The 13,374-nt window shown below is 34.4% G+C and overlaps 1 protein-coding gene across 1 annotated transcript; it reads right to left on the bottom strand.

Annotated features, from left to right (window-relative positions):
• Positions 1-4,369: 4,369 nt before the first annotated feature.
• Positions 4,370-7,289, bottom strand: LOC113060352 (ras-related protein Rab-39B). The gene is made up of 2 exons (XM_026229216.1): positions 6,968-7,289; positions 4,370-5,385 (listed from the first exon to the last, which is right to left on the bottom strand). Exons 1-2 carry the CDS (start codon positions 7,180-7,182, stop codon positions 4,962-4,964), a joined length of 639 nt encoding a protein of 212 aa, XP_026085001.1. The 5' UTR covers positions 7,183-7,289; the 3' UTR covers positions 4,370-4,961.
• Positions 7,290-13,374: the final 6,085 nt, after the last annotated feature.

The following is a 13,374-nucleotide window of genomic DNA, read 5'->3' as shown; positions in this document are numbered from 1 at the left end:
CACAGATTTCTGTTCCTGTCAAACACGAGTGTATTCTGAAATACTGAAGTTGCTTTGAGAAGGAATGTTACTTTTATTTTTATCCCACATATGATTTATTCACATAAGAAACGTGTTATACAATATATATATATATATATATATATATATATATAAATACTATATTTGCAATATATTTTACCAATTCTGATAGTCTGAAGGAGGCTTAATTTGTATGTTCTGAATATTTCGTTTATGATGAGCTTTTCATGTGTCAAAGTAGGATTTGAGTGTATAATGGAAACTTAAGATTATGTTTTTCATGAAATGGATTCACCTCAAAGAAAATAATTGAATGAGCATGTTGAGTTAATTTCCACATAAATTCATGTTGCAATTCTTGGATTGTGTTGAAAATCCTCTTGATGAATGTTTATTTCTATATTTATTTTATTTTATTTTCTTGATTGCCCTCGACGAACAGGAGTGTGAAATAATGTTGTGCATGAACATTGAGATTTCATGTTTGGGATTCGCATAAAGAATAAGTTGTATTCGTAAAATCTAAATAATGTCAAGCTGAACTACAGGTTATGTTTGGATATTGAATATAAAGTGTTTTAGCTCTATGACCTCAATATGATTATTCAGGTTCTCTGGTGAGATCTGGATTGTCGTTTTTTTAGTTAAATCTCAACATACATCATAATGTAATATAGACAACTTTTATTTCATGCAACAGTGTAGTCGTTCCAAGCAGGAGTCTGAATTGTCTAGTGTAAAAGACATCTCTGTTGTATGTGTTAAATGAAGCCTAGCTTTTGCTATGTGCATCCTTGTGGAATGTGAAATTTAATGTTTTGTGTGTTTATGTATCAGTCTGTACTGAAAGTGAAGCACATCTGAACTCCAAACTGTCTGGTTAAACATGCAGGGAATGTTAACTCGAATAATCTGTGTTTGTTTGTTTTTGTTTGTTGCATTTACAATTTAATATTAAATGCTTTTGGATCAATAAATTAATTAAAGGAATAGTTCACCCATTAAAAATGTATTTGCTGAATATGTGTTCACCTTTAAGCCATCCAAGATGTAAATGAGTTTGTTTCTTCGTCAGATTTGGAGAAATGTATCATTGCATCACTGTCTCAGCTGTGTGTCCTCTGCAGTGAATGGGTGCCGTCAGAAAAAGAGTCCAAACAGCGGATAAAAACATCACAATAATCCACACCACTCCAGTCAATCAGTTAATGTCTTGTGAAGTAAAAAGCTGTGTTTTTAAGAAGGAAATCCATCATTAAGGTGTTTCTAATCCACAGTAATAACACTGAAAAGTCAATTTCCTGTTGTGTCCCACATATCATGCATAAAAGTGCACGATCTGTGCAGATTTCTCTATGGCTTATTCACTGGAGAAACTTGTGGATTGCTGGTTACCTGTTTTTATCATCTGTTTGGACTCTCATTCTGACGGCACCCATTCACTGCAGACCATCCATTGGTGTGCAAGTGAAGAAATGCAACATTTCTCCAAATCTGATGAATAAACAAACTCATTTACAACTTGAATATACCGAGGGTGAGTAAATTGTCAGCTGATTTTCATTTTTTGGTGAACTATTTCTTTAAGTTAAATGTTCTGTTAAATATAAATGAAATTTCAGGTCCAAAACCAGTTCAACTGAATGGACAGGATGTGAGGCATGTTGTCAATTAAGGCAGAAAAGGATTTAAACTCATCTCTACATTTGTAAAAACAACAATATATTTACAATGGATGTCAGTGTAGTTTAAAAACAGAAACATGCACCAATAATGTGTTTAATTTAAGCTGTATAATCTCAATCATCATAATGCAGTGTAACAATTAATGTGTTCACATGGTCAGAAGATGAAATGTTGATTTTAGCTTTGCACAGACAAGTTAAGTAAGCAATTTTCGCAGATATTGTGGCTTTAATTTATGTTTATTTCAGTGCAATGTCTCATAGACTTCCATTGTAAGTGCATTTTCTAATGATTTTCTGATGCTTTCAGTAGAACTTGTTTTGAACATGGAACATGATTTTTTTTTTCTTACTTTCTTTTGTGCATAAAGTTTGTTTATTATTTTTCTCACCACTGAAATTATAAATACCTACTAAGGACGGACCATTTATTACTTTTGAGAGACCAAATATAAATAGTGACAGACCTTTTATTTATTAACAATTTATTAACAAAGCAGTGCAGGGTGACCTCAAGCTAAAGTACCCACATACAGATATACAACTACATCTGATTTCTCAGTAAGGGGTGATTGTATTTGTGTTTTAAGGATATTCTCTTACTTGAAAGGTAGTTTAGCATTAGTTGTCTGGTCAGGGTTTGTATTCTACAGTATGTGTTTGAAAGGTTTGCTAGTTTATGTTTTTTAGAGACAAGGCTGTTTATTTACTGGTTAACTGATTATAGTTGATTTTTGATCGGCTCTATGGATTGTATTAATGTCATAGCATTTATTTGAATGTTAAAACAGATTCAATAAATCTAGGTGTACTTTTATTTTTGAATTTTGTGTGACGTGTTGTCTAAACATTTATGGAATCTGAATGTATATTATTCTTTAGATCTCTGACTGTTTCGATTTGGCTGTATCTTTTTGATTTGAAAAATTGTCCGTGTTTCAGTAGCTTTTACGATTTTATATTAAAAAAGATAATACCGTATTTGAGAATGAGTATAAGTCGCATCAGTCCAAAAATATGTCATGAGGAAAAAAACATATATAAGTCTCACTGGACTATAAATCGCATTTATTTAGATTAGAACCAATAACCAAGAGAGAACATTACCGTCTACAGCCACAAGAGGGCGCTCTATGCTGCTCAGTGTAGACTACAGTAGCAGTGAGCAGTATAGAGCGCCCTCTGGCGGCTGGAGACGGTAATGCTTTCTCTTGGTTCATTTCTCTCGGTTCATGTCAAATTAATTTTGATAAATAAGTCGCACCTGACTATAAGTCGCAGGACCAGCCAAACTATGAAAAAAAGTGTGACTTGTAGTCGGGAAAGTACAGTAACTAGAAGCCCATAAATGGATATAAGAAGAACAAAAAGTGTCTGTGTAATTTTGCATGGATGTGCCATAGTTGTTGATTTATCAGCATTAAAGGTATTCTGACAATTCGGTATATATATTTTTAATTTCTCTTCTCATTTTGTCTGGTGTCTTCATAATTCAAAGGATTTTTTTGTTTTATCATGTCAGATTGTGAATGGTTTTCTGTGCTGTCGTCTCATAAAGTGAAAGTATTTGATTTCATGAGGCTGCTCTTCAATAATCACCAGCAAAAAAATCTTTATTTACTGTTTTCAATTTGATGCTGGTCTTGTGTTTCTGAAAAAACAAGGGTTGAAAGATAACTGTTTTTTATCTGTTTTGCAATATTACTAGATCTCAGTCTTAACCTCAAACTGTATTTTAATGGACTAACATCAGCCGGCCGCTACACACCATGTGTACAGGGCAGATCAGGGTAAATAGCAGCATAGTTCATGTGTTTTATTTTACTTGCATAAAGATACACAGAATACAGATACAGTTGTCTCCAAGGGCAAATATGAGACATATTTTATGAACTTTTTACACCATGTTTAGGGGTTTAGGGAATGTGCCAGAACTTCCTCTTTTTTTCTTCCTTTTTTTCCCTTTTTTTTTATACATGCCATTATAAGTTCAAATATCTTTATCTCTGTTCTGTTGTTTGAGATTTTATGCAACATCTAAAATTTTGTTATGAAAATGATACAAAGCTTATATGTATTGTACAGATTCCACAGATACAAAACAAGATACAAATGTACACATGGACAGATGCTTAAATTTTGTATCTTTGTCATTTTAATACAATAAAATGTGACTGAAATGAAAACTTTGTATGTAGTATTATTAGTTTTCCCACATGTAGACTCATTTTCACTTTATCTGCTTCTTGAGCAATTAAATATTACCTGAACACATAATCTGAAATCTAGTCTGAAACCATCATTAAATGTCGGTTTAGTTTTAGTCGTATCAGTTTCATTATCACTAAATCTATCAGAGTTAAAGACATAATTCATTTCAGGGGAGCAATCTAACTTTGAAAGCATAAGAAATTAAAACAATAAGGTTCAGAACTTGTTTGCAATATTAAGCAGCATAACAAGCTGTCTTAAGTTAAAAATAAGATGTAAAAGCCATTAATAGTGATGATAAAATAAAAAGTTATTGTGCTTGATGTGAAACATTTCAGACGCTTTTATTGCAATTAAAAATCAGATCTACTGCAATAAAAGTATTGTCACTGTCCGAAATAAAATCAGTTGTTCTGTATCACCAATGGATGCTCTGCAGTGAATGGGTGCCGTCAGAATGAGAGTCCAAGCAGCTGATAAAAACATCACAATAATCCACATCAGTTAACATCTTGTAAAGTACAAACGTTTGTAATTGTTCTGTTCTAGAATGAAACTATTTCCATTGGAAGGTGCTTGTCAGGGCCTCTAGATGGTGCTGTATTATTTGAGACCCATTTTTATAGAAACAAGACTTGTGGAAGGCCATAATTATTAAACAAATAATATTTAATGCATGCATTTTTACAGATGTGCAGGTTTTTCAGAGCATTGTTTTCTGTGCAAATGACAGCTGTAAACATTGTTGATAATGTCAGTAAGCAAAGCCACAATACTCATACAGTATATATATATATATATATATATTGCATGAAGTTAGTTTTAGTTAGGTCTGTAATTGCCATTAGCTCTTTCTGTGTCACAAATCTGATTAACAGACAGGCATATAGAGAGAAAAGTACTTGTGAGTGGCATGTTACAGACATGCACAAAAACTTACAGGGCTCATGTTATAGTATGCATGTAAAATACTTAAGTAAATGTCATTTTCAATACAATTCTATGTCCAGGAAGGTTTGTCTGAGGCTGAATCTCACAGTAAAGTCATCCACAGTTGCAGCAAGCAGACTTTTTAGTCACAGGTGACTCTTTTTGAACGGTGGCCCCAACCGTTAACCCCTGCCAGTCGCCTCTGGTGGGTATTTTGCCTTGCTGGAAGAGGTTATATATGCCTCTGGTAAGGGTCTCAAACGTCTCCTTGACGTTAATGTTCTCTTTTGTCGAGACCTCAAGATAAGCCAGCATGTTGAGTTTTTTAGCTAGAGCGTCTCCTTCACTCTTCCTGACCTGTCGGCCCACGGCCAGATCACATTTGTGTCCCACAAGCACGAAGAACATCGGGTTCGGTTTCACATAGTCCAGGACTTCCTGCTGCCAGCTGCGTACGCGGTCAAACGTCTGGCGCTGTGAGACGTCAAACATCAGGATGCAGCCCACAGAGTTCCTCATATAAGACTTACAGATGGACCTGCGGAAAAAAGGCTCAGATTCACGCATGCTGAGGAACCGAGCAACTCCACTCAGTATTTTAGAGTGGGTTTATTTCAAATAAATGAATAAATATCATTCTTATTTATTTTATTTCATTTTTGGATTGAAAGAAATTTAAAAGTCTTGACAATTACAAAGTACTGCATATTTTTTTAGTTATTAGCAGAGAGAAAAAAAATAAAGATCATTTAATTCAGGTTGAAAAAGTTGTTTATTGACACTGACTTATGAAGAACACCTCTATTTTGAAATATGAAATATACAAGTATGATATATGGTTGCCATTTCTCACAGCATAACTTTATGCCTTTATGTCTTTAAATATTTTCCCCTTTCACTGCAAAATTTAAACAATGAAACTAAAAATTTAAATAGTGGTAGTGATTTTGCATGTTACAAAAGTTTTAATTCCTAAAATCAGAATGATATTTTATGTTTTTTACAGGAGTTTATTATGCTCATAAATGCTGCATTTATTTTATCAAAATTACAGGAAAATATTTAAAATTGTGAAATATTATTATGATGTAAAATAAAGTTTTTCTATTTTAATGTGCATTAAAATCTAATTTATTCCTGTGATGCAAAGCTGACATTTCATCATCATTGCGCAATTCTTCAGTGTCACGTGATGTTCAGAAATCCTTCTAATATTCTGATTTATTATCAGTGCTGAAAACTGTTGTGCTGCTTAATATGTTTATTATAATATTATATATGTTAATATAATATGCTGTTCTTTGTATCTTTTAATTCATCCAAGTAAAAAAGTATTGCAGTTTAAAAAAAAAATAAAAAAAAAAAATATATATATATATATATATATATATATATATATATATATATATATATATATATATATATATATATATATATATATATATGGCAGTACAACTGTTTGATAATTCTAATAATAAATCAGTATATTAACGGTTTCTTAGTGGTCATGTGACACTTTATACTGGAGTAATGGCTGATGGAAATTCAGCTTTGCATCACAGAAATAAATTATATTTTAAAGGATACTAAAATATTAAACATTATTTTATATTGTAATAACATTTTGCAAGATTACTTTGGTTGTTTTTTATCAAATAAATGCAGCCTTGATGGGCATAAGAGGCTCCTTTAAAAAAAACATTACAAGTCTTACTGATCCCAAACTTTTATACAGTACTATATTTAAAATGGCGAAATATATAATATAATATAAGATAAGATAAGATAAGATAAGATAAGATAAGATAAGATAAGATTCAAAATAGTGTAATAAAACGCAAAAGATCATCAGATGAATTTTGGCCAATAGAAAAGTTTAAATAACTAAATGACAGCATTTAATTTATATTATAATGACTCTTCTCTTATCTATATGTTTTGTGTAATATGCATTTACCCACATAATACCTACTTAATCTTATTATAATGCATATATAGTCTGTTGTCCCACTTCTATAATTTATAAGCATCAGGTTTTGAATTTGCATAAACTTTCAACATGTCAAGAAAGAAGTACCATCAGTGTTAATATCTTCTGGGTTTCACTGAAAAACACTCACCGAAATCTCTCCTGGCCTGCAGTGTCCCACAGAAGCAGTTTGATCACAACATCAGGGTCAAAGTACATGTTGGACACCTTGAAATCAATTCCCAGCGGAGACTGACGGGATTCATCAAACGTTCCTTCAGTATAGCGATGCAGAAGAGACGACTTCCCCACGGAGGAGTCTCCGAGGATCACTATCCCGAATCTGAAGTTCCACGGCACTTGCATCGTGAGCGGCTTGAGCTACAATCTCTGTCAGTGTCTTAAAACTCAAAGTCTTTACTATTGGCCTAACCCTCTGGTGACTGAACAAACAGGTTAAATAAATAGTACAAAGAGGGAGAGGTTTGCTGAATAATAATGGAAACACACCTCTTTCATTACAATAGCAGTCTGTGAAAACGTGGCATTGCAAACAACAGATATTGCACAATGAGAAACAGTATGTCTGTGAGGCGATGTGATATGTGCTGTGTACACCAGTATTATAATTTAATAAGCTATAATATTTGTGGCTGTTCCTGACCTTCTGAAAACTTTCTCCTCAGGCTCTGAGATCTCAGACAGAAGCAGTCGCAGAAGAAAACCGTGTTTATCTTTGTGAGAACCGGTTTGAACTGTTGGCAGCACTTGTCTTTTGTTAAAAATAGTTTATGGTGTTTTTAACAGACACGCTAGAAGGGTTTTAATCCTCCTAATACTTCAGCAAGAGAGGAAAGGATCTGCAATAGTAAATAGCAAAATGAAAATAAAATATTTGCTATCAAATATTTACTTATTTCTTGTTAGAAATGTTCACACTGAAAAGTAAATAAAACTAAATAAAATTTCAATATTTGCTCTGTAAATTTCTTCAACAAAGTATTGATTTAATCTTTTTTGTGACTCTTGAGAAGTTCAGTTTTATGAAACAAATTTTCAGCTCATGTGTGACCCAGGACCACAAAACAAAACTAAGTGTCAGTTTTCTGAAATTGAGATTTATACATCATCTGAAAGCTGAATAAATAATGATTTCCATTGATGTATGGTTTGTTAGGAGGACAATATTTGGCAGAGATACAACTATTTGAATATCTTGAGTCAAAAGTTGCAAAAAAAATACAAATACTGAGAAATTCGCTTTTGAAGTTGTCCAAATGAATTCCTAGCAATGCATATTACTAATCAATATGCATTGCTAAGAATTCATTTGCCGAGAGCCCTAATCCAGGAGACATGGGGACGTCACACAGGTCAGACATAACTGCGCAGATGCATGAGCTGACACATGCTGCTGGTCCTGCAAACGCATCTCTTCCTGCGACATCATACCAAATCGGAGTGCTACTTTTAATCTTAGACGTCTTTTCAATATTATATACACAAAGAGAGGTCCACCCTCTGATCTTGTCATACTTGCACTTGACGCCGAGAAGGCATTTGACCAGATCGAGTGGTGTTATTTATTTGAAGTTCTTAACAGGTTCAATTTCGGAAGTAAGTTCCTGTCACTTATCAAACTCATTTACAAGAATCCTACGGCTCAAATCCTAACAAACCGGACAATGTCCTCCCCGTTTAGTTTACATAGAGGGACAAGGCAGGGGTGTCCACTATCCCCTTTAATTTTTGCGTTGGCTATCGAACCTCTAGCCCAATGTATTAGAATGGAACCCCAGATTCATGGATACTCCACCAAAGACACAAATAATAAGATATCATTATACGCAGATGACATCCTTTTATATATAACGAGGCCTCAAATTACCATCCCTAATCTTCTTGACAAAATCAACCTGTTTGGGACATTTTCGGGTTATCGGATTAATTGGTCTAAAAGTGTTTTAATGCCGGTCCAAATGAGTGACTTAACACACCTAGATCACTTTCCATTTACAATCTCTCCAGAGAAATTTACCTATTTGGGGATAGAAGTGACAAAGCAGTACTCCTCTCTATTCCAGGCAAACTTCCCCCCTCTAATAGAGCGATTACAGACTAGAATATCATTTTGGGACACGCTCCCAATTTCTTTAATTGGGAGAATTAATGCTATAAAGATGATCTTTCTCCCGCAATTGTTATACCTATTTCAAAACATCCCAATGTTTCTAAAAAAATCTTTTTTAAAAAACTTAGATTCTTTGATAGTTCCTTTTCTGTGGGGACACAAAGTTCACAGAATAGGTAAAAAACATCTCTGTAGGCCAAAGCCAGAGGGGGGATTGGCACTCCCAGATTTTTTGCTATATTACTGGGCCTCAGCGATTAAGATGTTTACCTTTTGGTTGGACACTTCAATACCAATGTCTGATTGGCTAATGCTGGAGCGGGAAGACTGTCACCCGTATTCTATGGCCGCAGTCCTACTAGCTCCAGCTGCGGTTAATAAGTCCCTGTATAATAACAATCCCATCATTCATAGCATGATCTGTACCTGGAAACAAATCAAGACCACCTTTAATCTTAAACCAATCTCTCTTCTCTTACCCATCACTAGAAATCCCACATTTGCCCCCTCCAGTCTGGATGGAGCCTTTTCTACATGGTGTGAAAGGGGTGTCCAATGTATTGGTGATCTATACGTGGGAGGCATCTTTGCTTCATTCACGCAATTACAGAAGAAATATGAACTGGGGAAAAATAATTTCTTTCGTTACCTGCAAGTTAGGGACTACGTTCGGAAATACTTAAGAGAATTTGAGACTGAACCACAATCTAAAATAGACGACTGTCTGAAATTGTCTCCTAACGAAAGTAAACTGATATCACGTGTCTATAACAGCCTTTTACTAATAAGCTCCCCATTGACTGAAAACTATAAAAGAAAGTGGGAAGAGGAACTTGGTGAATCTATTTCAGATGATTTATGGAAAGATAGTCTTGAAAACATACATAATTGTTCAGACAATGCAAGACATTGTCTTGTCCAATTTAAAATTATGCATAGGCTTCATTATTCAAAAGAGAAACTACATCACATATACCCAGAAGTGTCACCCATGTGTGATAAGTGCCACTCTTCCGTAGCAACACTTCTCCATAGTTTTGCTCTATGCCCAAGGGTTCAATTGTTCTGGGTTGATATATTCAACATTATGTCTGAGGTCATAAATACTTCAATCGAACCTGAGCCCATGTTTATCATTCTTGGAATATCGGAGACCTTCAGAGAACTGAGCGTGGCACAACAGCGTTTTCTCTCTTATTGCTTAATAATAGCAAAGAGATTAATCCTCATCTTATGGAAGAGCGCAACTGTACCTACCTCTAAGATGTGGTTAGAGGATTTAACTAACACACTTCATTTAGAAAGGATAAGATATACAATGAGAGACAGGCTCAACTTATTCAATAAAACATGGAAACCCCTCATATCATACCTAAAAACTACAAATTCGGTGCAACAGTCCGCATCCTAGCACACGATATGTGACAATGTTAATAGTTTTAGAGTGAAGGTCTACGAGGAAGGGTGAAGATAAATGGGAAGGGGTTAGATGGTTGAATAGGGGGTTGGGATATTGTGGGGGATTGTGGTCAGTCTGGTGGGTTTTTTTTTTTTTTTTTTTTTTGTCTTTATATGTGTGTGTTCTTGTTTTGTTTTTGCCTTTTTAATGTTGTACCATTTTAAGTTTTAAATTACCTTTTGTATTTTATTTTATCTATTTTTTTTGAATTGGTTATAAAAAAAGAGCTCTCAGAATGTACAAGTGAATTGTATGTCAAATTACCTGCTTTAATAAAAAGACGTTTGATAAATAAATCTCTTCCTGCGACAGAAGGGAATAAAGAAGGTAAACAGCTACTAAAAATATAATATCCTGTATATATAATGCATTTTATTGTGTGGCATTTCTGAGAAACTTGTGGCAGTGAGAGGAGATGTAAAACAATAACTGTTTCCAAACAGGTTTCCAGGTGTCTCTTCAGAGGAAATCTGCCATTATTCAGAAAACAAGTTGAAATTGAGGTTGACATTTCAAGTGCCCTCAAGATTTGTTCACTGAACTCTTGAAGAATGCTGATCCAATAAATAATAGTAAAAATATATAATAATAATAAAATAATAATAATTTTTATAGCATTTTTAATAAATTGGTTCAGTAAACAAATGGTGTAACAAAGTAAACGGCCACTGAAATAAAAAAAACAAATCAATCTAACAAAAAATTATTTATAAAATTAAATAATTTTTTATTATTATTATTATTATTATTATTAGTATAGATTATTAAACTATGATAATAATAAATGGATTGTCAAATGTATACAAATAAAAAATCTTAATAATTGGTCTTGGTTTGATAAATAAGTTATACAAACACACACACACACACACACACACACACACACACACACACACACACATACATATATATATATATATATATATATATATATATATATATATATATATATATATATATATATATATATATATGAAATTAAATAAAAAAATACATATGCTTTTTTGTCATTGTGGTAAACATACAAATTTAGAAAATGAGGGGAAAAAAATGACTTTTTATGACTGCTGAAATATAGGCATCTGAAATATAAAAGAAACAAAAATAACATCAAACAATGCAGGAAGCAAATATTAAAATCTACTGTAGCCTATGCTTTAATGTGCTAAACTGTCCAATAATATAAAATAGAAATGGCCTTGTAAAAGAAAACATACCTGTGCAGTTCTGTAATGATGACAGTTTACACACAGTGCGCTAACACTTGTTTTGCTAGTTAGTCTTCTTTTATAACAAGCACTTCCTTGTAATTGTGTTCATGACTCATCGTTGACTCTTGTTCATAATATATCAGAGAAAAACTGACAACAAGACTCTTACTAACAAACATGAAAAAGTCCATCTCGTTTTGAACTGTTTTCACTAGTAAATGGTGCTCGATCTGTGCATATTTCTCTCCGGATTGAGATGATTTTTGGACTAGAGAAACCAATATTATGGATTATGGACCAGGGGCGATGAACTCCCGAACTGATTCAAATGAATTGCGATCCCCAAACTGACTCAAATGATTCGCGACCCCGCTACGAACTCCCGAACTGATTCAAATGATTCGCGATCCCGCTCCGAACTCCCGAACTGATTCAAATGATTTGCGATCCCCAAAACGACTCAAATGATTCGCGAACCCGCTACGAACTCCCGAAATGATTCGCGAACCCGCTACGAACTCCCGAACTGACTCAAATGATTCGCGAACCCACTACGAACTCTCGAATTGATTCAAATGATCCGCGAAGCCGCTATGAACTCCCGAACTGACTCAAATGATTCGCGAACCCGCTACGAACTATCGAATTGATTCAAATGATCCGCGAAGCTGCTCCGAACTCCCGAGCTGATTCAAATTATTTGCGATCCCCAAACTGATTCAAATGATTCGCGAACCCGCTACGAACTCCAGAACTGACTCAAATGATTCGCGATCCCCATAACTGACTCAAATGATTCGCGATCCCCATAACTGACTCAAATGATTCGCGATCCCGCTACGAACTCCCGAACTGATGATTCGCGAACATGTTTTGAACTCCCGAACTGACTCAAATGATTCGCGATCCCGCTCCGAACTCCCAAACTGACTCAATCCGCCGGGCACCAACTGAGACCATAGCTGTCAACATTGAACATTGAAAATAAGGGACATTTCCCGGAATCCATCCCCAAAATAAGGGATTTTTTTTTTTTTTTTACACGATTCTTATCCACAAACTTAAAAAAAAAAAAAAAAAAGCACTAATCATTAACAATCTAAAGAGTTTATAACTACACAATATATATTAAAGAATGACAGACCAATTGATATGTTAAAAGTGATTTATTTATGAACAAGGTAATATTAATAATAATTTAATATTAATAATAATTTCGTGCTGAGAAACGTCGTTTTTCCTGACAACGACTAATTTTGCAGTAGGCATAATTTGGACCTACATGGCTGCTTGTCAGGTAGTGGAAGGTGGACCCCCATTTACTCAAATATCGGCATAATTTTGGTTGGTGATTAATTCAGTGATTTTGGCATTCGGTGTCCTAATCCATCATCGCATATCACACTCATCTACTCTCTCGAAGTTCACTTCCCGCTACTTTTTCCCTCTTCCTCCCGCACGCTGGCGCCGCTGCAACATCTTCTTCTTCGATGGTAGCCTAAGCTACTGCCACCTGCTGTACTGGAGGTAAAGCAACCCAAGTGCAAGCCACTTCACAGACACAGATAGATGCGTGTTCTGAGTTAACACATAGTGTAAAATTACGGGATATTTTACGGGAAAATACTAAAACGGGAAGACAGCGGGAAAAGACCTAAAATACGTGAGAAACCCGGAAAAAACGGGAGGGTTGACAGCTATGAGACGGTCCCTAAAGTTACATGCGATATTGGTATACACTTTTCTAACGTCAGTAG

This window comes from Carassius auratus, chromosome 42, assembly GCF_003368295.1.
Source record: "Carassius auratus strain Wakin chromosome 42, ASM336829v1, whole genome shotgun sequence".
Taxonomy (NCBI): Eukaryota; Metazoa; Chordata; class Actinopteri; order Cypriniformes; family Cyprinidae; genus Carassius; species Carassius auratus.
The sequence above is the reverse complement of the archived record's forward strand: the minus strand, read 5'-3'. Positions and strand labels throughout refer to the sequence as shown.

Coding starts and splice junctions, on each gene's coding strand:
- LOC113060352 (XM_026229216.1), bottom strand. CDS start 7,182: ATGCAAGTGCCGTGGAACTTCAGATTCGGGATAGTGATCCTCGGAGAC. Junction 5,386..6,967: donor GCAGGCCAGGAGAGATTTCG/GTGAGTGTTTTT, acceptor TTTTTTCCGCAG/GTCCATCTGTAAGTCTTATA.